Source organism: Phodopus roborovskii, unplaced genomic scaffold, assembly GCF_943737965.1.
Source record: "Phodopus roborovskii unplaced genomic scaffold, PHOROB, whole genome shotgun sequence".
Lineage (NCBI taxonomy): Eukaryota > Metazoa > Chordata > Mammalia > Rodentia > Cricetidae > Phodopus > Phodopus roborovskii.
The window spans coordinates 26,819,202-26,845,154 of record NW_026126549.1 but is presented as its reverse complement, the minus strand read 5'-3'; the positions used below and the strand labels follow the sequence as shown (position 1 = coordinate 26,845,154).

The 25,953-nt window shown below is 38.2% G+C and overlaps 1 protein-coding gene across 2 annotated transcripts; it reads right to left on the bottom strand.

Moving 5' to 3' along the window:
• Nucleotides 1-245: 245 nt before the first annotated feature.
• Nucleotides 246-25,939, bottom strand: Rnmt (RNA guanine-7 methyltransferase). Of its 2 annotated transcripts, none has more exons than XM_051201088.1 (11): nucleotides 25,813-25,939; nucleotides 21,035-21,436; nucleotides 19,400-19,535; nucleotides 17,727-17,852; nucleotides 15,522-15,634; nucleotides 13,620-13,801; nucleotides 13,313-13,477; nucleotides 9,433-9,550; nucleotides 5,593-5,694; nucleotides 4,627-4,660; nucleotides 246-3,628 (listed from the first exon to the last, which is right to left on the bottom strand). In XM_051201088.1, the coding sequence occupies exons 2-11, from the start codon at nucleotides 21,392-21,394 to the stop codon at nucleotides 3,591-3,593; spliced, it is 1,374 nt and encodes a 457-aa protein (XP_051057045.1). In that variant the 5' UTR covers nucleotides 21,395-21,436; nucleotides 25,813-25,939; the 3' UTR covers nucleotides 246-3,590. The 2 variants fall into 2 exon arrangements, with proteins under 2 accessions (XP_051057045.1, XP_051057046.1); XM_051201089.1 differs by having other exon boundaries at nucleotides 19,400-19,532.
• Nucleotides 25,940-25,953: the final 14 nt, after the last annotated feature.

The window sequence follows — 25,953 nt, the reverse complement described above, 5'->3', positions numbered from 1 at the left end:
AAATGACTTGACAGATTTAGATGACCCCTCCAAGAAATCATCACCCTACATATGGACTGGGGGTGGGTGGGTGGGGGTTGGGTGGGAGGGTGATCAGGAGACATGGAAGGGTGGAAGAGAGGGAGGGACGGAGAGGGAACTGGGATCCATATGTAAAATAAGAAAAATAATAAAAAGTTTTGGGGGGAAGAGGAGGGAGTTCTGTGTCAGTACAGTTCTCAAGCTAGAAATAAACCAAAACACCATTGGATAATATTGTTTATTCACACAATGAAATACTGTACAATCATGAGAATCTCATGAACACTGACAAGTGAAAGCCAAAGAGTGTATTTTTAATTTCAGTCACATAATATTTCAAGCCAGATGAAACCAGATTTTTGCTAAGAATTGGATGGTTGTTGTGGATGGGACAGTAGTGAGTACAAAGACATCTCCAACTCCTGGCTTATGAATTCACATATGTTTTGTCTGTGAGAAATCTGACTGCTTGTATAGATATAACTTTGAACAGAGTTTAAACAAGCAAATCCACAAAATGAGGCCTGCCTATACTCACACAAAAGCAGAATTTCTGTATCTTAGAGACTCTCTTACACTGATACATCCACACAGTAAGTTTAGGAGGACACTATCACATGCAGTGTGCAGATCCCACAAGCCTGGTTAGAGGACCAGGTCACCACACCATGAAGAGTACCTTGTCTAGTTCTGTTTCCTACCAGGGCACCCTATTTATTGGATCACCTTACTCAGGAATTAATATATCTAAGTTAAGGTGCCTCGATAACTAAGAGCTCAGGCTGTAGGACTCGCCTGTTCCACCCTCAGAAGTATGTGAGAATAGGAGTCTAGGCCTATCATAGACTGGAAATGTTTTGTTCCTTTGGTCTTGAGAAAATTTCTATTCTCTCTGTGCCATTCAGCCATCATACAGGTCCATCATTGTTGGGTGACTCTAGTCAGTCATAACCTTCTCTTACAGATGAGAGGCAGTCTGTGAGGTGCTCAGGAGAACTGAAGTGGTGTGTGGGTCAGCTCCAGCAGGCTTGAGGCGCTGTACAGGTCAGGACCCTAAAAAGATTGGTAGGGACTGACAAACTCCTTAGTTTCTCTTCATCAGCACTGTATACACTGGAGTGTTTCCCTGAGTAAGTTCTAGACCCAAATAATTTCATGTCAGCATTTTAGGTTCTACTACAATACAGATTTGTCCCCAAGAACTTTCTCCAATTCAAGTTGTGACATTCTCACAAATGGCCCAGGTGATCTTCATTTCTAAAGATTTATGCATGTTTGTGCCTGTGTGCACATGCCAGCAGAACCCAGAAGAAAGTAATCAAGTCCCTGCAGCTGGAACTACAAGCAGTTTTGAGCCACCTGATATACGTGTTAGGAACCAAACTCTAGTCTCTGAAAGAGCAGCACAACTCTTAACCTCTGAGCTATGTCTCCAGTCCCTGATGTTCATTTTGAAACTCAACCTTGGAGGGTACCCTATGTGGCAGGTCTGGGAGTGTCCACACATCTCCTCTGACTCATTCTCATTGTTGAACCCAAAATAAGGGGTTCTTCCTGGATCCTGTAATGAAAACCCATGCCTTTCTTATCAGGTACAAGTACTGTAAGGTGGTCTCATGGGAACTCTCCTATGTCTATGACAGTAGGTGTAAGGACTAGAGTCTATCTCAGACCCAGTCCAGTTCTCTATGATTCCTCAGCAAAGGGTCTTGGAACTCCACATTTCTCTTCTCATTGCTTGGAATAACTATCCTCCACCCTTTGAGGAATTATTCTCTCTAAAACAACCCATAGGATAGAATGAAAAGGACAGAAAAAGACTAAAAATTGATGCATTACCTATTAACTAAGATCAAGAGTTGTAACAAAGCTTACCCTACCTGCCAAACCATCCTCAGGAATACTTAGTAGTACCTTCCCTGGGAATAAAATGAGCCTGAATTTCTAAGACAAGAACTTTCATCCCCACAGCCCAAACCCTGCACCAAAGCTACACTCTAATACTATGAGTAGTGACAATATATAATCTGAGTATGCTTTTAATTTACTAACAATTATTCTTATTTTGTATGTATGAGTATTTTGCCTGTATGTATGTATATGCACTATGTGCATGCCTGGTGCCCATGGAGACCAGAAGATGGTGTCAGAGCCTCAGAAACTGGAGTTACAGACAGGTATAAGCTGCCATGTGGGTGCTGGCAATTGAACCTAGGTCTTCTGTAAGAGTAGCCAGCACTCAACTGCTGAGCCATCTCTCCATCCCCAAGGCTACTTTTAAAGTAAGTACTACAGATTTTTATACAAAGCAAGATCTTTGTAAATTGTCCTTTAAATAAATGACTTTTAAAAGAATATATAATGGTACTGCTCTCAAGTTTCCTGATGTACCTAAAGGCTATCAAGTTTCTTAAATGTAAGACAGCAGTTCACACAGATATCAGCTCTTGAAGCCAATTCTATAATTGACAATTTTAATGACTATTTTAATGGTTGTGAGACAGCAAGTAAATATTTGGAAGGCAGCCATGCCAACCTGTATACCATTAACCTCAACAGTGCATGTTTGAATGACAACTGAACAGTGGGTTCTTCTGTGTGAGGTAGCAATGCGGAAGAGGGGAGCAGGGGTCCCTATTTGACTGGAAGGACACAGCATTAGTAACTGACATCTCTTATTGGTGAGGAATCTACCTGCTTTTCTTACTGCGCTACCTACTGCTGCTGCACTTGCATATACACATTTTAAGACAATAAGTAACAGGATTATGACATGGCATTTTCACAAAATCGTAAGAAAATCTAACCATGGAATCACTGTCCAATGAAGAAAGTTGAAAGTACCTTAATTAATTTCAATAGTTGGACATATTAATTGCTATGGTAGGAAATTCTTCACAGATTACCAAACCATTCCAAAATATCTCTATGCTGCCATCGAAAATTTTCTATAGTCTCAAAATTTCATTGTATTAGCAAATAGTTATTTTATTCAAACAGTCAAAATTTAGCCAGGTAGCTCTTATGAAAACCTAAAATCAGATTTCAATCTTTTACCTTTAGCAATATATATTGAACACTTACATTCAAATGTATAGAACACAATCCATTTAATATTGAAAAACACTGTAACAAAACTTCAAGTGCATGGTGGCAAACTAGCACTCCTCTGTTAATTCTACAATTGCTGTAAAGTCAACTCTGTAAACACTCAGCAAATCACAGCACTGTGGAGATGTCAGTTGCTCTGACATGCTTTGTTATAGTTTTGACAGTAGAGGGAAACAATTCTTAAAATATTACTTAAAAATAGATCGTAAACACACACACACACACACAAAGAGAAAGAGAGAGAGAGAGAGGGAGAGAGAGAGAGAGAGAGAGAGAGAGAAAGAGAGAACAAAGCTAACCTGACATAGACAGTAAATGTCAAATTTTTACACTGGACTTTTTGGCAGCATCCTACACATTTAGAACTTACTATTAAAATAAACAAACAGCTGTCAAATGTATCTGAGATGGTTTGTGACATCTGTAAGGATGGAGTGCGCTCTGAGACAATTAAGTGCTCACTGCTGCTTCTCAAAGGCAAAAACCAAGTAGATACCTAACGAAGAAAATAAGAGAAGTAGTCAGAGATTTGTTATTCATATCATCATGGAAAACGTTCTCAAACAGACTGAGAAAGAAAACCATCATACATTTTCTGAGTTCTATTGTTTGAGTGGCTTGAGGGTAAATGAAGAATCATTTAAGTGCATTTCAAAACAAAAATCTACTTAGCCATTTACCACCATCAAGAACACTAGAATCTGATTTCAGGTACACAATTTGAAACTCAAAATTTCAGGAAGTCTTGCTCATAGTAAAGACTTCTTTCTATGAGGTTATGATTGAGAAAATGGGAACCTGGTCAACTAGATTAGTTCTGCCACTTAGCCCAACATTAAACTCCATTTTCCTGTGATGACATATAGTCAACTCATGTTTGTGGGGATAAGTGAATTACAACAGATGACATGGTCACAGCAGCACTAGATACTACTGAACACTTAATACTAATATTACTACTTTTAAGAGTTTTAAGATCTACCTTTAAACTCTCCATCTACCTTTCCCTCTTTAGCATTTAAATTGCCTAGCAGTATTTGTGATTGTTTCTTCCACTAAACTCTAGAAGTCCCTTGAAGTCCTTTCATTTAATTCTATAAGTCAACATTCAATGTTTACTAAATAGTGTTTCTCTGATTACTACTTTTGCCTTCAACGTAATCAACAAACATTTAAATGGACAGCAGGAACTGTGCTCAAGAACCCAAGGCATTTCTGTAAAAGATTAGGATCTTTTTATCTCAACATTAAGGATCTGCAAGCTCAAATCCTCTACCTCACTCTCCTGCTGAAGCCCAAGACTTTATACATCTGCCAGTACTGTGGGATATCCTCTGAAGACACCAGTCTCATGGCAGAATGTAACTATGTAACACTTGCTTCCAAACATGCTCCCTAAAATGTCAGAGTTTTTCCTGATATAGTTTGTTTCAATGACTCCCTTAAAACAGAATGGCTGACACTGTCATTAGCTGGATGACATGACATACTCACTTGTAGCTTCCCATTCTGACTTACTTAAGGTTCCCTAAAATAATAAAAGGAAAGAAATTTTAGAGTCATCGCAGAAGTAAACACAAGCTTATTTTGTAAATCCCATTTCACCATAAAAACATGTACAACGCACATAACATGATATATACATCTAGAAACAATCAGTAAGTAACTTTCTGGAAAAAAAAATTAAAGACATAGCCTCAGTCTATATCTATTCACTGTTCATGGTATTGGGAAGTAGCAAATGTTTTAGCAAGAAAATGTGAATTTCTATATAGGAAGTCAATCTCACTGCTGAGTTGTTGGAGGGGTGGCAATAACTGAAACAAACATCTACCTCAAACCTAGAACTTAAACATGGTAAAACATTGTGTTTTACCTAAAGAACCACAAAGTATGCATTATAAAATAAATTGCATCTGCCAAAAATAAATAAATAAATAAATAAATAAATAAATGAAATTCAATGTGCAGCATTGCACAGGCCATTGACTTCATAAGATCTTCATAAGATCTATGGTCAGTTTAAGACCTAGTAAGTTTAATGAAATTACAAGAGAAACGTGCTATGAAAATGTCTGCAGTTTTCACAGGGACTTTTATGGCTTGTCTTATCACTACATACTAATATTTTTAAAAGTGTTAGCCTGTATAAAGTCAATACAAATGAAAATATACTATTCTCCTCTATGTCCAGAGCTTGGAATTTTGTCTCTCGAACACTGAGTTAGCAAGGAATCTTGCAAACCAAGCCTATGATTTTTCTCTACCCTTAACTGTCCTATAAAACCTCTCTCTGCTACTCACTGAAATATATTTTATGTTCTATAGCATCAAAGTTATCACAACTTACAGGGGGCATTTGTAACCCTTAAGTAAAGCCCAAACACTGTGAACAACTGAAATGACCTCAGTCTCCACACACGTATGCTCCTTTTTCTCCTGTGAACGCTGGAAACTTACCAGAGGTAATCTCACTTGACTGTTCTTCATGTACTCTGCTGCATGTGCATAGTCACCAACCTTTTCAGAGGCAAGTCTAGAGTTCTCATTTGCAGGGTATGGCTAAGGAAGCAAACATAAAAGCCTAGTTAAGAGATCTCACTACACTTACAACAGAATGACAGAGTAAACCACTGAAATTGTAAGAATAATCCTTAAGTATTGCTTCATTACTACACATACTTCTTTTCTTTTAAAGAAGCAGGCATAGGTGTGTCAGTACCCATAGTGACTAGAGGCCCTTGCGGATCCCCTGAGGCTGGAGTTACAGATGGTTGTGAGCCCCCTCATCTGGGTGCTGGTGAATCAAACTCAAGTGCTCTGCAAGAGCAGCAAGTGCTCTGAACTGCTGAACCACTTCTCCAGGCCCTATACAGTTTTCACATAAGAGAAAAACGCAGGGGAGGGAGTCATCTCCAAAATGTTGGTCAACTTCTATCATAACTTTAGACTATTTACAGCTTGGAAGAACTACAAAATTTAATCCTCAAAAAGGGTCATTTAGCAGAAAACATTTACATCTTGACTTCTGGCAAAGGGCTTTTTCTGTTATAATCTAAAAATTGTTGAAAAAAGGTAGTATTCTAAATTACCAGTGCTGCTTAATTCATTTTAATCAATATACCATATACTACAAATCTTTTATCTTTAATATTCTAAGAACCTGAGCTGGATGTAGCCACTTTAAAACCTAGCTTTTCCTAAGAAACTTTCAAGGCGACGATTCTCAAATTTCTACTTTACTCCCCATCCCCCCCCCCTTTTTTTTAGGGTATGTGTAGGTGTAGACCTTGGATGGATCATCCACCTTAGTTTTTGAGACAGGTCTCTCACAGTTCTGGAGCTCGGTGGTCAAGTCATCTCTGCCCTTACAAACACCAGCAGCTGCCCAGCTATTTTATAGATAATGGGCTCTAATTCAAGTCTTCCAACTGAGGCACCTCATAGCCCCCTTTCCTTTTTCTTTATAAATATCGTACTGCATATTCCGGTATTGGACATAAAGCTGTTTATTTGCTGCTTTGAGTACAACGGGTTGCTGTACCTGGTAACACGTAACTATGATCCCAGTGTTCATGGGATACAAGAGGACAGCCTAGACTACGTAACAAGACCTTTTATGCAATCATTTTGGCTCTGTGGTACATGTATATTCTTAGCATTCACAGCTTTACTTTTTATCCAATCTTAACAAAAGCAATGGTAAAAGTTTACTCCGAGTTTCAATTTCTTAACTTTAGTGTTACTGTATTATAAAGCTTCAGGACTTTATTTTGAATGGCTCTCACTTTGTTGTAATCCAGTCAACATACTAGTTACCAGCTCTACAGCGAGTTAGTTTGCATATCTGCAGATACCTCCTCCTTTACAGGACTAAATAAATGGTAAGAACTACAAACTGCTGTCCCCAACAGCAACAACAAACCTTACAGAATATATGTAAGCTAGTACTTCTCAAGGGAGTAAATCTTCCAGAAATGCCTCTCAAGAAAGTCCTCAGTGAAAACAGAAGGTAGACACCAGACTTGTGATCCTAGTGTCTTGGCCCTTAGCTTCCCAGCTGTCCTTCCTCCTCTGAGGACTATGGAAAGCTATAAAGGGCTGGTGCTGGAAGTCTGACTTTTTGCAAATATCAAGAACCCCTTAAATACTCTGGTTTGGATTAAAGCACCAAGAGCATGATCACTGTTTCTACCCTTGGTCTCAATGACCTTCATAGGGCCACAGGAGGAGTTTAGTCAAGGGTAGTAGGATATCTACCCTGCCTGCACCTGTTGCACTGACCATGTCCATTTGGGCTTGGGGACAGGTGCCAACATGACCTGTGGGGTCTAGGTCTGGGGTCGCGGACCCTAGCTCTCTCTCTTACTTCCTGGTCAGAGACAGAGAGCACCAGGGGCATTCTTGGAACAAGAACCCACAGCAGTTATCTGTTTCTGATGTAAGTCATTTCTTCCCGAATAAACATCAATCAGACTATATTGTGTCCCAGAATCTTATTTCCCACACAATGGTCAAGAAATAAAGAACCAAAAACACTTTTCCAAACAACAGGTTATCTGTCCTTACGCTCCCAGACAGCCAGGGTCATATCAAGGGCAGGATGAAGAAGGTAGACTGAGAAAAGCAGTGTGCTTAAGACAAGAAGTTATTAGTAACAGCACTCCAAACATCTGTTTTCTCATGTTTCTGTCTACATTCTTGCTGCCTTCCTTTCTGTATACTCATTGCACTTTGAAAACCTACATATACTACCTACTCTTACACTGGACTGGACTCAAGGCCTATACAATAGTCTTACCAAAAAAAGAGAGAGAGAGAGAGAGAGAGAGAGAGAGAGAGAGAGAGAGATCCTTGCTCTCTTGTATCTGCTTAAGTACATTTTAAATCAATTACAGAAATCCATTGCTTATATCCTCAAAGAGAGCAATGATTCAATGGTTAAATGAGCATGTACTGCCCATGAGGGAAGAGCAATTTGCCAAGGGACATGAACATGTGAGGAATTACAGCTTCTCCTTTTCTTTTCTACCTCAGGGCAAACTAAACCAAGCTCCTACCCTAATACAAAGCCAATAAAAATATTCATAATTTTAAAATACAAGATGCATACAAAACATTCTTAATTCTAAAATACAGGATGTATAGCTGAACAGTTTATTAATTAGAGGATTCAAAAGTCAGTATTTCAAGATCCTCACATTTGACAATGGGGAGTAACCATGGTTGAAACTTCAACAAGAGGATGGCCACACATAAAAGCTGAATTATCTAACAGCTATGTGACCCTGAACTATATCAGCTGCCATTTTTAAAAAAGTGATTGTTTTGCTTCTTTCATGGGTTGGGTTAAATATAAGGAAGACAGGCTAGGTTTTAAGCACTTAAAATATTCTAAGTTGATGGACCTCACACCTATAGTCCAACATTCAAGTGCAGTAAGAAAATTACAAATTTGAAGGCCATCTGGTTTATATAGTGAATTCCAGGCCAAGTGCTAATAATACAGAATGAGATCTTGTCTCATAACAAACAAGACAAAAAGCAAGGAAAAACTAAAGAAACAAGACAATACTCTAAATGAAATGAAATGTCTTAAATTTTGCATGACTATATCCTACTACTCTATGATTTTAACAAATAACATGCACATCGAATACTTTACATTTCTTTAATAAAAGGAAAGGGGAAAGCAAGCAATGACTGTGCAGTCTCTCACTGCTACACTGGGAGACACACAAGAGTCAAGCAGCCTTGGTCTCAGTATATAACAAACTATCAGTGTTAATAGAGTCATCAGAGAACAAATTTCTCCCTGGTATGAGCTTGCCCTAGGCCCTGGCCAGGAGGGTCAGAAACTGCTATCCTAGTCATAGAGACCTGTTCTAGATAGGGAGATCTTGATTTTTACCTAATGGGAAACATGCCTGTCACAGCAGGGACATGGGTACTACAGGTAGGCATCTAATAGGTAGAGGCCAGGAGTGTTCTGAATATACTACCAAGAGCACAGAACAGGATTTTTTTCCAGTCCACAATGACAATAGTTCTGAGATTGACAAACCTTATTTTAAAGAATTTTATAAGAGTACCACTCATTCATTCACCAAATGAGTGAACATCCAATGAACATCCACTATAACCATCTTTAACAGCCTCTGTCCTTGAAGGTAGAGTATCTACAGCAACAATAAATTGCACAATACACCTACCTACACAATTTTAGAAGAACCTTGAAAAATGAGCCCGAACTACCAAAATTCACATCCTAGAATCTCTATACCTTTTCTGTATACTTACCTCCAGGGCTTGCATGCGTTTCAAGAGCATTTTGTTTTCATTGTTCTTAATCTTTTCTTCATAGAATTCCCGAAACGTTTTTTTGTAAATTAGCTTCATATTGTACTTCTTTGCCATTCTGTCCAAAAAAGATTAATGGGAAGGCTTTCAAATGTTTGTTAAATATTGTTTGTTAAAAAATTATTTCATCAAATTCATGTGTGTGTGCTTGTGGGTGGTGAGCAGAGTACAACCTGAGGGTACTGGCTGTCTCCTTCCATGATGTGGGCCCTAGGGACTGAAGGGGTATCATGCCTGGCAGCAAATGCCATCTCTCTGGTCCTTTAATTCCATAGTTTACTTTATAATTAGCAGTGACATCTGGGTTTAACTAAAAAAGCTACTATTTACTTATGTTGAACAGAATACAAAGGAAGGATGAGTAACAACTTACATGCCTATGAAGGAAAGTATTCTAAATGTCCACAAGCTACAGGTCTTCCTTTAGCATGACACACAAGTCATGGGACAAGGGGCCATACAGAGCACTTTTCTATCAGTTCTACTTTATTTACTTCCCCATATCTGCAAATGATGACAACATCTTTCTTATTCATTTTCATCTCCTGCATTCTCAGGTAACATAAACTATTATTATTATCACTATTATTATTATTATTATTGTCAAAAGTATAACTTGGGTAGCTTCTTGTGATTGTTTTACAGGTTTCTCTTTAACCCAATTTCTAATTGTTAAGGTTCTGAAGTTTGCCCCAGAACCTATTTCCATCTCTGTACCAATGACATGGAATATTGGAAGCCATCTGATATCTGATTTTTTTGTGACACTGATTAACATCACTACTCATTGAAGATCACCCCCAGATGTGCCAGATACTAACTTCTCATCTTCATCACTGCAATGAAATCAATCTTCTCCTATTCCCCCTGTAATCAATACATCATAAAGTTCTCTTTCTCTTGCACACATGTCTACTTTAAATAGGTCCACTTTTTACCACATTCATTCATTGCCATCTTACATCAATCACTAGCATCATTATGTTATCCTTTGCTTCCTGTCATACTTTCCCTCAATGATCTTTCCCAGCTACAGACAGATTAAGCTTTCAAATATACAAAGTTGGTCATATCATTATCCTTTTTAATTCCCTTCACTGGGCTCCAGGACATAATTCAAAATCCTTGAACATGGTCTCTGAGCCACTCATCTCTAATGTGATACTGCCATCTCTTAACAGGAGTCTTTGGTCCAGCCCCACTAGTTTTCCTTCCTCTTCTTGGCTCAGCCCTCTTTGCCACTTCCTGAGTTTTGTAGGAACACCGTTCCTGTCTTTTACATCCATATCCCATTCTACCTAAACACTAGTCTTTACAAGTCTCTTCCTGGAGACGATTTCAGGTAGTGGGCAAAGGGGGAGAAACATGTAATACAAAGCTTGAATGGCAGGGACGGTTGAAACGAGGTGGTGCTAGGCACATCAGAGGCACTGGCACACTGCAGGAGACATACTGGGCTGATAACCAAGCTGGCCCTTTTTGGAAACATCATGAACATAGGTACTTCTTTTATTCAAGGCAACTCAATTAAAATAAATCTCCAAGGCAAGCCACTAAAACAAAACAAGTTATGGGGGTTGGGACGCTCATCATTACAAAGAACCCAATTTAAGCAATTAGAATGGACTTTTCAGCAAGTTAATTACATTATTGCTTAGTTTCTTAATTAGATGGCAAGAAGCCATTTCAAACTCAACATTTTTAGATTTAACATTTAGATCACGAAGTGCCTGCACAAATAAATACATTTTAAAAACTGGTGCATTAGGCTACAGCCATGGGATTTCTTGGTGAAACTATTGTATCTTTCATCCCAACCCACTTCTGTTCCCCTGACTCAGTCCCAGAAGGGGGAGTACAGGCAGGCTTTCTTGGTATGACTTCTCACTCACCAAGAGAGACAATCTCTTCAGTTCTTGCCCCACATAGGACACAGTGCTGATAAGGTCCCTTCTCCACTCCCCTCAGCTCTAGAACCTCACCCAAGCACTGGCCTATACTTCTATTAGTGTTTAGACACCTCAACCACACCTGAAGCTGTCCAGGGACCTCATTAAGCCAATCACACAAATGGAATAGAATATATTCAATCTATTAAAAAACTTATATTGAAATCATCAAGCCTCACCAGTCAAAAGCTAAAACAAGTATATAATTAACAGAACTGGAAGCTCTTCCTACCTAAGATGAAATCAACCACGGTTAGTTAAAAGCAAAATCAGAAACAGATTCCCACTCAACACAGGTAGATTAGAAATTCTTACTACCTAACTCCAGATGACCAGGTCCCATCACAAAACAAAAGCAGTAAGAAAAGTCCATGAGGATATGGGCAATATTAACTGGACTTAATAGGCTACATCATTGTCGTCATCATCAAAGGAAAGGAAAATAATTTGAGGAGGATGTGGGAGGAGCATGGGACAAAGTGATTATGGGGAAGGAGGGATTTGACCAAAGTTGTAACTCCTACATGAAATTCTCAAAAAAACTTAATGAGATGAAAATAATTATATATTAAAGCAAGAATCTATAACTACCTAAATTTATTATGTTCAAACAATTTAAAAAACAATAATGCCAAGTTTGCTTAACATTAAACAATATTATTTCCGTATGTTCTTTTATTTTGGGTTCTACTAAAACTAATTTTGTTAAGCAAAAATACCTAGCCAGCATTCAAAACAAATGAAGAAAAACAGAGAAAACTCTAATTTCTTCTTTTATCAAGTTGAAGGGTTGTAGTGAGATAACCACCGGGCCCATACCTTTTGCATTAACCATGCCCATTTAAAGAGTAACATTGCAAATTGATTTAAAAAATTTAAATGTTATTAGCAGCTTATATCTGTAACACTGTATTCAATATTTTTATGTGCTGTCATGTCTTTGTTTTATCTGATTTTCTCTTTCTCCAGCTCTCTACTTTCTTTCTTTGTTTTTGAACCAGTATTACACTGTAACCAGGTTGGCCTCCTGTATCAGTCTCTTGAGTTTGGGACAAGAATGAGCTACCAACCTAGCAACTAACTTCTTAACCTAGAGGTAAGAGATTCTTATATTGTGACTGAGTCTGGATTAAAATAATCGCCAGCTAAATCCAGGTAAGCAAAAACCCTCCCACTTCCTCAGTTAATATTCAAAATAGATAGTTGTTTTTAAAAACTACAAAATGAAATTTGGTCATATGTATATAGTCCCCATCTAAGTTGGCTTTTATTATATTCTCCTGGCAGGGAAATCCTTCAATTTCTCCTGTGCTTGCCATTCACCAAAATTCTTAGGAATGAATGTGCATGAGGGAAATATACCCATGAATCAGAACTTTATAGTCAACACTGTAGGCATGGTGGTACAAGCCTTTAATCTCAGCATTATGAAGACAAAGGCAGGTAGATCTTTGTGAGGTTCAAGGCCAGCCTGGTCTACATAGCTACCCAGGGAATTTCAGGAAAGCCAAGACTACATAACAGAGACATTGTCAAAAAAACAAAAACGACAAAAGAAAAAAGGAAAAGGAAAACAACACCACGGGGCTACTCTCAAACTTCTGATAATCTCTCTCTAAAGGAGGATCTTAGACTTGCTAATTTTTATATTACCAAAATTGTGTTTGCTGTCATTTATCTTCTGCCTTGAGTAGAAGCAGCTGGCTCCCCTCTCTTAGGAAAGAAAGCTATCTGAAGAGAACCTCAATTCTGCAGCTAAGGCATTTTCTTAGGATTGCATTTAAAATACAATATGAATAGCAATATTAATTTTGTCCCCTTAGGATAAGGGATGAGGGGAAAGGAAAAGCAACAGATCAAGACATTCTTACTCAGTTAGCAACGGAAAATAGACCAAGAATTCAGGGACATCCACAACACTTTCCAAGTTGAAGTCATATTTGCAGCCAAATAAAGGATAACTTCCTTTCTTCTGGAATTTCACAGTATATATTTCATTTCCAAATGATTCTGTTTCTGAAGCTTCAAGGCGTCTTCTATTAGGGTTATTCCACAACCAAAATAAAAGAATTATGGTTAACATTTTTTATCCTAACAATCATATCATACATGTGAAAAACTACAGGACACAATTTTAAAAGGTATTTGACTGATTTCAATTGGATTCAAGTTACTTACATCAGTTCAAAGCTATTGGGAGTGGTACCGATAAAATAGCCCCCAGGGTTAAGCCTTCCACAAGCATTTCTAAGCATCTTATCAGCCTGCTCCAAGGTCTCAAAGGAGTAATGACAAGCAAACTGACAGCTGCAGATGTCAAAGCACATTTCTGGATCACGAAGCTTTTCAGCCAAAAGTTCCTGAAACAAATGTAAATAGGTTAAGATTCAAAGCTAATACAACACAGATTAAGTGTTGTTTTTAGTAAATTACTAGAATGTGGTGTTCTTGAAATCGATATTCCCAACAATAACCAATAGTTTTTGTCAATCTTTGGACTTATTCTTTCTCTTGACATTTATATATTACAACAAGGGACATTTTAGAAAAGTACCCTCACTCTGGCCTTATTCTTTCTCTTGACATTTATATATTACAACAAGGGATATTTTAGAAAAGTACCCTCACTCTGGCCTATAACAGGGTAGAGTGTGTAGGTGAAAGTATCTGAGTTAGATGTCCAGAACATCTGGGAGCTCACAGGCCAACTAGCGCAGGGTATAAAGCAGAAGCAAACACTGGAGGCTTTACCACACAAAGTAGAAGCTGAAACCTGGAGCCCTCTGACTCCTGTGGCATCTGTGTCACAAATGGAACCCCACCCTGACACTGACACACACACACACACACACACACACACACACTAAACTCACACATATAAAAATAATTAAAATGTTATATAACATTTCAATTGGTCTTGAGGGTTAAGATAAACTGACACTCATCAAAAACTTGGGTAATGAAAATTCAGCCTTTGGCACCTAAAAGAAATAGTGTTAAAGGATGTACTATTACTTTAGCAGCATATATTTTTTTATCCTCATTTTCAAGGCTGCAAACAAAATATGACTACTAAATGTGTACCACTTAAATGTTTTAAAATATAATACTTAAAGACAAAGAACATCAAGTTCCCAGTACAGCATCAATTCAGTTCTGAAGGTAGAAACATACAATGATTCCAGCACAACAGAAAACCATTCTTATAAACTACACACTTTAAGTCCAGGTCTACTGCAAAATAAAGCAGCCGTTCATACCCTTAGGTTCTGTAACAGTAAATTCAATGAATAATGGACTAAAGATATAAAAGAGGAAAATTTATTTTTATACAAATCTGTAGACTTCTTTTCCTTGACATTTACTTCTTAAAGTAAACAATATAATATGACTAGTTATACAGCATTTTCACTGTATTAGGTACAATAATAAAATCAGCTAAACACACTTTTAAAGAATGCATGAATATGTGTGTAGCTACCCACAAATACTATGCCAATTTGTATAAGTGATTCTGAGATCCTGTGGACTCTGGGGTTCATAGGACCAATGTCACAGGGACACTAAAGTATGATTATTAGAAAAGTGAATCTTGAGCAAATCAAAAAGCAACAAAAGTATTTCAAATATTCAATTATTAAAAGCAAAACTTTCCTTAAAGTACTTAAGGATTTATCATAACAATTTCCAGTAGAAATTGAAAATGCATGCCTTGAGACTTTTACTATTTCAAATCACATTTTAACAAATGAGTCAGTTTTATAGATGGAGATGCAGCATGCACGAGGCCTTGCATTTGATCCCCAGCACTGTAGGAAGAAAACAGATTTTAAGAGATGAGGCTGCAGAGATGGCTCAGCAGTCAAGAGCACTTGCTGCTGTCGGATCTGATACAGGTTTGATCCCCAGAATCTACATGGCAGCTTATAACTGTCCTTAATTCCAGTTCCAGGGCGATTCAATACCATCTTCTGGCCTCTATAGGTACCAAGCATGCAGGTGGTGCACAAAACACATACATAGGCAAGTACTCATACACATAAAATAAATCTCAAAATTAAAACAACAAAGATTCTGTACCTTTGAACAGTCTGCAGTTATAAATTCTGCATTAAAAATATATTCATTATCACGACGACATCTCATGTCTTCATAACGCTGTTGACATTGTTTCATAGAAACATCAGCAATATCTACAAGGGTAGAAAGGGTGTTGGTAATTGTTAACACAGAACAGCAATTCAACTGATAAACTGGAGCATGAAATCCAGGCCTAAGACAGGAAATGGCTGTAGGGTTCTATCTAGTTCCTTTTAAACAAAGGCTCTGTTTCCTTTGTTCCAGTGCAGAAGCTTTCTTAACAGTACTGACACGAGGCAAGTGCTGGGATGATCAATTTTATCGTTGCTATCTATGTGAAAGCCAAAGGACAGCTTTCATGAATTGGCTCTTTCTCTCCACCATGGGTTCTGGGGATCAAACTTCAGTTTAGGCAGCAAGAACTTTTTTGCACCAAAATTCCTGCCAGGCCCAAGTTTTAAATGCTCATTCAAAATGAGGCAGACAACTTAAGATTCCATCTGAACTGTAAAACCTAACACTATCTATAAGCTCATTTTGTGAAATACCAAGTTATAGTTTTCATGCTGGAATATGTCCTTGCTTTGAGATTTGCACTTGGAAGGAGCAATGACAGTCCCTGATCATACATGCAAAGGAGAGGCTCCAAATGGTACTGTGGAGGTGTCCCATGTTCTCCACTATCATATACCAGTAGGAAAACCCAGTCTTCATTTAGAATATTCTTCATGAAGCAGTAAGAAGTCATGTGATTCCGATCTCTGAGCACCACCATGTGGAAGGAGAAGACTTCTCTTGTTACCAGCAGCACCTAACATAATCTCTTCTGAGTTGTAAGCTAATTGTGGAATATTACTTTAACTGAGTGAAGGTGTGTTACATTTGTTTATGCTGCATTTGTTTAACGACCCAAGGATGTGTGTTTAATTGTGTAAAAATGTGTTTTATTTGTTTCACCTTGCCTGCCTAAAGTACCTGAGACTGATCTAATAAAAAAACTGATCTAACAGGCAAGAAAGGAATAGATGGAGCTGGCAGGCAGAGAATAAACAGGAGGAGAAATTTAGGCTCGAGAGAAAAATGGAGAATAAGGGAGATCACAACCAGCCAGCCAGTCAACAAAAGCAGTCAAAGTCAGACATACATACAAGAAGAAGGAAAAGGAAAAAGCCCTGAGGCAAAAGGCAGATAAAAGAGAAACAGGTTAAAGGAGCTAGTCAGAAATGAGCCTAAGCTAGGCCAAGCATTCAAAACTATTAAGTCCCTGTGTCATAATTTGGAAGCTGGCTGATGGCCCAAAAGAAAAACCTTAGTGTAGCTTATACCAGTCACGTGTTTGAAATAAGCCACTTGCACTTAAAAGAATGACTATCAACTGCTGACTATTATACATGTATTTCTGAAAAATGAATAGGGTCATTTTAAGGGACACAGTGCATCTGTCAATAAGGCCTCAGGCCCCACATTATAACTGACCTTACAGGAATGTCGCTGTTGAATGATCACTGAAGATGAATAACCACATTATATGAAAAAGCCTTTCATTTACAACTGCTTAGTCACCAAAATCACATGTTAAATGTAGAAACACTTGTTAGAGTCAACTTGCCAAAATTCCCATCAAACTTTAAATTTCAATAAATTTAAAATCACAGCCTCAATTTCTAACATGGTCAAACATCAACGTTATAGCTACACAGAGTTTCATTAATTCTTCAGTAAAAATATTTTTAGTATATAAGGCTCATAAAACAAGACAAAACTTAAAAACACGAAGGACAAATTAACATTAACTGTAACAAAACCATCAGGAAAGACTTAACTAATTTTTCAAAACACTTTCCATATGCATAGATCTCAGAAGAAAAGCTGCCTTAAGTTACCTTAGCATCATGCTGGCAAGGAGACCCTGCTAGTTTCCCATTCACGTAATTGGCCAAAATAATTCTCGTTAGTTATTATTACTACCACTGTATATATATATGTGTGTGTGTGTGTGTGTGTGAGAGAGAGAGAGAGAGAGAGAGAGAGAGAGAGAGAGAACAAGGAAAAGACCCCAAGCACAAGCAAATATTTTCCTTTCCAACTTTATGTGGGATCTGAGGACTCAACTTAGGTTGTTAGAACTGCATGGCAAGTGTTTTTACCAACTGAGCCATTTCAATTGTCCCCAAACAAACTTTTTACCATGTCCATCTGTCTTACCAGCACACACTAGCCTGCTAATTCTCCCCTTTCTCCACTTGAGTAAGTCTCCGCCTTTTCCACATCCCAGGTCCAAAGCAGTGATATCACGATTTTTTCTTTGTCGTACCTTTTCTAAAAATTCCCCTAAAAAAAGAGAAATCAATCATAATGCATTTTCTCTATTTTTACTGCAGCAATTTCTTTAAAACCTAATAACTTTTGTCTGACGAAACATATGAATGATATATATAAAACACATTAATGTATCATCAATTTGTAGTCTTGTATTCCAAAATCTAATTGTAACTAACTTGATCCTTTAGCATTAGAGTAAACATAAACTAATACAATGTTACAATGGTTTTTTTGAAGGATAATTTCAAATTCTGAGTCAACATTAAATAGATAGCATTTAAGTTCTAATTTTAAAAAATTATTACATTTATGATGAGAGAAACTTTTATTTCTTACAGCTTTCTCTCTATTCCCATAAGGCTTCATATATACTAAAACTGAAGTAGCTAAGATAACAGTAATTGATTCTTACTCTCTATAGTCGGGCTTAAAAGATAATCAAAATTATAAACTAACTACCTTTTACCTCATAAACAGGCAAAAGTTCAAACAGTGGTTTAAAAGGCTTAGTAATAGTCTGAGATAAATGAAGTATTCAACAATACTAAAAACTGATATAATAATGAATCTTACACTTGTTTTTTCCTGTTTTATCACTCTGTATACTTTATAATTTGTATATGTATTATTTGGGTGGCTAAAATAGTCAGTACAAATATTTCTGCCTTTCAATATAGCTACAATAGCACCATTAAGTGTTCCATATTTAAGTTTCTGCAATGACTCTCACACTTATTCACCAAAATAACAAAATTACATGTTAAATGTATAAACATTTTTTAAAGTCAACTTGGCAGAATTTTCACTAAACTTTATTTGTATGAATTGAAAATCAGACAAAAAGAAAACTTGACTATAAAAAACTTAAAAACTACTCTTATAATTTCTCTAAATTTACATACAAGTCTGACTTAACTAGAGGAAACAATACTACATTATAAATTCTATTTTTCTCTACTCACTTCTATTTTAATTTTAAATATGAGCTTCCATAGACAAAATGTTGGCTCCAAAGCTGTATGTTTTTATCAGTCCTCAAAGTAAACATCATTTTCCCTAAGAAATCACGTAAGACAAGCAAGTTCTATGATAACTGATGCCAAGTCCCTAAAGGCTTATAAGTAGAATCATAACACTGTCCTTTTCTTGACACAACAGTAACTCAATGTTCAATCCCACATGCCACCACACAAAAATATTAGCATAACAGCCTTGGGAAACATTAATTACAAGTATAAAGAAGCACGCTGCCAAATGAAAGCCTATTTAACTATTTAAACATTAATACCCCATACAATTAACCAAAAGCAAATAATAACTTATCTGAAGGGCCTACTTTTGGCTCTCTAGTTTTTTAAAGCCACACTGTGATCACAAAATGAAAAACAAATAATGGCCTTCAACTTGATATATGATTAAAACTGGGAGGGAAAAAAAAAAAACAAAAGAAATGGGCCATGGATCAACATGGTAGAAGACTTTCAAGGTCCAGCACTGTAAAATGTAATTCAGTAAAAATTTAAATCTCTTAACTAAAGGGCAAAAAACAATCATACCAATAAGAATACTTTTAATCCAATTATTAAAGTTTCTTAGGTAAAAAATGCGACTCTGACTGCGCTTCTCCAAACCCACTTCTTGAAGCTCATTATAGTGGGCAGCAACGGCAGAGCTGTGACCTTCCACCAGCTTCTGAAACCGAAAGGACAGAAGTCAAGGGTTAGAGCATGATATAGAAAGGAAACAAAAGCCCCAGACCACCTGACCCTGGAAGAAGCAAGCACAACTGAAGGGCATTTCACACAGCAATGGTGGCCCCACAGAAATAGCAATTCTACCTCACCTAAGAGGTGTTTCCCTGACTCTGAAGGTCTTCATTGTGCTTGTCGCCTGTATTAAGGCTACATGTTTTAAGGAAACTACTCTTTTTTTCCAGAGCTTTGATTTATTCAATAACAAATTACAGTCAGTGGATGAACTTCTGAAAGAAAAGGCAGTAAGATAAATAAGCTATTACAGTTTAATATCAGTAGAAAATAATTGTTATGATTATATAATACATACATACACACACACATATGGGATTAGAATTTAGGAGGTTACACTCCATATCAGTGACTTTTATTACACATTATTAATCTAATGCAACAATTTTCTATCTGAGTTTAGTAAAATCCTAAGCATTCTATAAAAATTCCATAGTAGGTAAGGGCCTTCAACACCTGCCATCTCCCTTTTCAAAGTACCTAAGTCTTTACTCACTTTACACATCAAATATAAGGGAAAATTTATACTTGAAAAAAAAAATCTGGCAGCATGAATTTTAAACCCAGGTTTAACATATTAGCTCACCTTGTTACAAGGACACCAGCAGTGAAAGCCTGGCCTGCTACTTTCTTCTCCACGCCTGACAGCAATTGTAACTAATTTGTAAATTATTCCTTCTCTCCAGATTCAGCCTCAGAATCCTTTCTAATACGGTAAATGTTTGTTACCACTTGCTCCATATCAGTCTTTTACATCAACTTAACCAAAATTATTCTAAATATTACATATACCAGACTAGAAGCTGGGAACAACTATATTTTAGCACATTAATAAAGGAGAATAAGGCTGGACATAATTTTGACATTTATAACTTTAAGTGATGATCAGGCATCTTGAAACACCTGATTAAAAAAAGAGCAAAAAGGGGGCTAGAGAGATGGCCCATCGGTTAAGGGCACTGGCTGCTCTTCCAGAGTGCCCAGGTTCATGGAAGTTTACAACTGTCTGTAACTCCAATCCCAGGGGATCCGACACCCCCACACAAACATACATGGAGGCAAACCACCAATGCACATAAAACAAATAAAGAAATCTTAGAAAGAAAGAAAGAAAGAAAGAAAGAAAGAAAGAAAGAAAGGAAAAAAGAAAAGACAGGACAAAGAGTAAATCTGCTGGGCTACATATTGCCATCCTGAAAAAAAAAAAAATTAATACAAAGCAAACTATAGAAACTAGCTTTCAAGGTTCTGGTCAATTAAGTTCCAAAATGATATGAAAATGATTGAGCACAGCACAACTTTCACCTTAACAAACATTAATTTTAGGAGTTAAAGTCTATTGTGCATTAAGATACATTTCTCTCCACAGCTGTTCCATATTTGTGGTTAGCACACCAAATTACAAATAAGACACACGGAGCATACTTTCCGCTTTTCTGCAGCATCCTCAGAAACGTCACTCCTTTCCAGTTTCCTTTTCTTTGAATCAGCTCCATCACCTCCAGAGCATTTTTCCTCTAGGATTTCAACATCAAGTTTTCTTTTCTTGGATGGAGAGTCTTCCACATGACTTGAATTTTCCTCGACAAGATCATCTTCAAACTCTTTTCTCCTTTTTGGTTTATCTACTTGCTGACCTGTGGGTGTCTTTTCAGAAAGCTTCTGCCCAGATGCAGCGATAGACTCATTAACACTCGGAGAAGATTCTGTTTCAGAATCTATTGATACTTTTGCCTTGTCAAAAGACATGTTTTCATATTTGTCTGTTTTTGCAGAACTTTCCATTTCTGGTTACTTGAACTGACAGCAAAACTTCATGAATCAACACTGGAATGGAAAAAAAAACAAACAAAAAAAAAAAAACAAAAAACAAAAAACACAGAGGGAAAAAAAAGGCATTATTTATAAACACTAACACCAAGATTCTAAGATAATTTTAATAAAGTTGGTCATTTAGTTTCAGGAGTTTAAAACAATTTCAGTCACACAGGCAGGTCTAACCTATGGTCCAAGACCACTTATGGCCATTGTTATAGCTATGAATGTAGCCCAACACAAAAATCATAAACTGTTCAGTGCAAATCTCAAACATGAATTTTGTAGATGACATTCTTTCATAATGTCAAAAGCTTGTATACACCAGGACTTTAAAAATGCTTATATATGCATTATATATAGTAGTATTACAAGAACACGGGGACTAGTTTGGAGGAAGTAGGTCATTGGAGCGATACCATTGAAAATTATGCCCATCCTTGACAACTTTCTCTCTGCCTCCTCCATTACTACAAAATGAAGGTCACTACTGTTGCCATAGTATTCTGCCCAAGTACAAGAAGCCAAACAATCACAAACTGAAATCTCAAATAATACAAGCCAAAATAATCCTACTCCCTTAAATTGCTTTTCTCTTGACTTCTGGTCACACTGAAGCAAAAGTAACTAAGACTAGTACCAGAGCAGTGGGGTTGTCACACTGTGACTTCCCAACAATGCTGTGCAGATATCTGTGGAACTGATCTGAGGGGAGAATTTGAAACAGTATGTGTACCGTGGGCCTAGTATGTTGTAATACAGTAACTTGATCAAACTTAAGTTTCTGTTGTTGATTCTCACTGTAAAGATGATAAGAAATAGTTACTGATAACCATGCAACAATCTGAGCACAGTGGCATATGCCTTTAATCCCAGCACCTGGCTGGTAAAGATCAGAGGATCTCTGTGAGTGGGAGCCAAGTTCACATGGAGTTCCAGGCCAGCTAGGGCTACACAGCAAGAGCCCATCTCAAAAAGCAAAAGCAACAAAAAAGTATGCAACAGCTTGAATTTTGACATTTCTTCCACTAAGTTAATTAGTTTGTTAGCTTTAAACTTAGCCTGAGACAAAGTTTCAGGGCACAGACAACTCTTTACAAATTCTTTGCCAGGGTAATAGGATGAATGGCCTGTAGTCCCATCCCCCAAAGCATCCTTGCTCCCTGAGATCTGAGGCTTCTGAAGCCTGGCTCACTGTATCCTGTTGGCATTCTAATCTTTTGGGTTCCTACCAGAATTACCATTTAGTTGTCTTTTGAACTCACTGTGTCTCACAGCAAAGGGCCTGCCCTGAGTGTCAAAACTTTGAACTTAGACTTCTGAACAGCCCTGGAAGTGCTAACTCTGGGTACTGAGAGTCAGCTCCCAGCATCTGCTTTGGGTCATGGAGCTTTGAGGCTGGAGCACAGTGTTATTGTCTGTGAAACCCCCTTAGGCCTATATGCTGAATGCTTGGTTGGTTTCCAGCTAGTAGCAATATTTTGGGAGGTTCTAGAGACTTTAGGGAGGTAAAGCCTGTTTGGAGAATATATGTAAATCATACCTAGTTGTTAGTAATTACTTCTTGACCATGAAGTAAACTGCCCCCTCCTTTATACATTATCACCAGCATAATGGCCAGCCTTTCCAGGAGCCCAGAATGGGGCCTTACCACAGGCCCAAAATCACCAACATCGAGTAATGTGGCCTAAAATCTCCAAAATTATAAGTTAAATCTTTCCTTTCTATATATTGCTCCCTTAGGTATTCTGATTACACAAAAATAATACAGGAAGTCAAGACTCTTGCAATCCTTATTTAATAAAGGACCCTATAATTGTACAGAAAGCGGAGAATGGAAATAGCTTTAGAACAGCTTGAACACTCAGCCTTCAGTGTAACAAGCATTAAGTCACTTTCAAATGTGATCTCAGTTGGTGCTACAGTTTGGCAAGGGCTAGAAGGTATAGCCTTGGTGGAGGAGGTCATGTCACCATGAGTGGACTTTGTAGTTTCAAAAGTCAGTCTACTCCCAAATAGCATTCTGCCTTGTGCTACAGAATCAAGATGTAAACTCTTCAGCTATTGCTCCAGAACCTGCCTGCCCACATGCTGCCATGTCCTTGACATGATGGTCATGGACTCTAACCCTCTGAAACTATAAGCCCAAAATAAACTCTTATAAAAGTTTAGCTTGGTCAAAGTGTTTCATCAGAATAGAAGAGTAAGACAAGAGGTAAATTACTTTCAAAGGTCTTCTGCATAAAGAAGAGATGACAATATTTATAGGAACAGGCAAAAACAAGTCATTGGAAACTGAGGAGGATTTCAGAAGACACTAGTTTTCACTAACTTCCAGTACTGACTCAAAGGAATAGAAAACAAAAATATGTTACACAGGAACAACTGAATCAGACTAAAAAAGATAATTTACAGAGTACCTACTATAAATCAGTATCAAGGAGAACTGCTCATCTAATTATCAAAACTTACTTCTTCTCTACCATTTAACACCTAGAAGAAACTTATTTTTATAACAAATAGGCCATGCAAAATGTTGCTATCTGTAATTAATGCCTAAAATTAGGTATTTAAGGATGAATTTTATTCAGTCTATACTTCCACAGGTTAGCTGTCATAAAAGCATCCTCAACTACAAAATGGTTACAAATGTCTAGAATGATGTGTCAAACAACTCAATTATAGAGCACAATAGCTCTTACCTCAAAGAGGATAGAAGATAGTTTACTCTGGAGCCAAAATTGTGTGACAATGGCTAAGGGATACAGATTTAGGTTACTCAAATTCCATGTTCTGACATGCTAACAGTTCCAGTAAGTTTTATAGTAACAGAACAAAGTCCTAAATCCAGACACTTTCTCAAATACATTGGTGGAAATGTCAGGTAGGTGGGTCACAGAAAAGCAAGGAAAACTCAGCTATAGGACCCAAATGCTATCTGACAGCATCGTAAGCCTTTAGTTGGTCAGAACCAGAGGTCTGTTTATACATTCCTAAGGATTTACCTAATGGTCACAAAAATGTTAGGTTGCATAGAGAGCAGAATGGCTAGTAAGGAGGCTAAAGGTGGGCCAAGATAAGTAGGATCTGGACTTGCAACATTCCATCTTATCCTAATCATTGAAGTTCTAAAAATCACCAAAACTCTAAACAGCTTTGTAGTGACAGCTTCTTTCTAGGAATTCTGGTTCACAAGAGCATTCTCTGGGCTCTGGGTTTGATCCCTGGCATTGCACGAATATTTATAATACTAAAACTATCAATGATAGTGGAAATACTTGAAAGAGAGATGTCCCAAAAGAATAATGGAGAAGTGATTTTGTGGTTAAAAAATAGACCGACATGGAAATGGGTATTCTGACCTGGCTGTAATCACACTGTAACTTGCCTCACAGAAATCAAGATATTCTAAAGAGATACCAGGGTCTCTTGATCTATTAAATTGCTGAAACAATGAACAGAGAGAGGGGTTGGGGAAGAGACGATGAAGAGGGAGAGAGGGGAAAAAGAAAGAGAACATGATTGAAATATTTCCCCTAGGGATCTTGTGCTGAGAGAAGGGAAAGAAGCAAGCCACAGGGATTGAAGATGCCCAGGCAAAGATGGGGCATGGTAGGCAGGACCACATCTTGGCCAAACAGCATTTTTCTTGCCTCCTACTTAAACCTCACCCCCATTTCAAGACCCACCAAGACAGAAAAGAGTATTAGTTGGATATCTCGGTGTCACTTCCCAACGTGTCTCACAGAGCAAATCTCCGTTTTCTGCTTTTCGTTATTAACCTGGCTCTGTCCTGTGCTTGTTGAAGGTGTGCACAGGCTATGGCCCGCCGTAAGTTCGGTAACGCTCCTAATGTAAATCGTGTTTCTCGGTCGTTCCAGTTTCTGCTTGCTAGCTAATGGTCAAGCACGACCTCGACGGACCCGGGTACCCCGACTGTCTATATCGGGGGGCAAGGCGATAAGACAGAAGGAGGGGGCAAGCAGTTCTCCGAGTTCATCTGCTCCCCTCACCGGCCCCGCGGTTACTCTACGTCTGGTTCAGGTTCCTACAGAACCTGAACAAACCCTCTTTGGGTCTCTACACCTCAACCGGCCCATCGCAGCCTCATCACAGCCCCTCGGCCCGTGCAGAAGCTCTGGAGCTTCTCGTCCCTGGGACAGAGAGGTCTGGTGGAGCGACAGCGCCCACCGCCTCAAGACAAGCAGTGCCCGACTGCTTCCGGCCACGGGCACAATGAACCCCATGGGGCAAGGACCGGCGGCAGGGGGCTGAAGGGAAGTAAGCCCAGTCAGGCGTCCCGCCGTTCTGGCCGTCTTTGCTCTTAGCGCGCAGGACCAAAGACAAAAGAAACAAGGAAAGGCCAGAACGCCGAACGCCACACTCACCCACACAGTCATCCACGATTCTGTTTGCGGAAACGCCGGCCGGCGCCACGCGCGCCTTGTTACGTCACTTCCTGGGAGTGCGCCCGGGATTAGCAACCGGCCTTGGAGCGTGGCTTCCTCTGCGCCGGAACTACGAGTCCC

Bases quoted from the DNA above. Each gene is read 5' to 3' on its own strand.
- Rnmt (XM_051201088.1), bottom strand. From the start codon at position 21,394: ATGGAAAGTTCTGCAAAAACAGACAAATATGAAAACATGTCTTTTGAC. The intron at 17,853-19,399 runs GTATGATTGTTT...CTCTTTTTTTAG, and splicing joins GATTAAAAGTATTCTTATTG to GGGAATTTTTAGAAAAGGTA. The intron at 4,661-5,592 runs GTAAGTTTCCAG...TTATTATTTTAG, and splicing joins GTCAAGTGAGATTACCTCTG to GGAACCTTAAGTAAGTCAGA.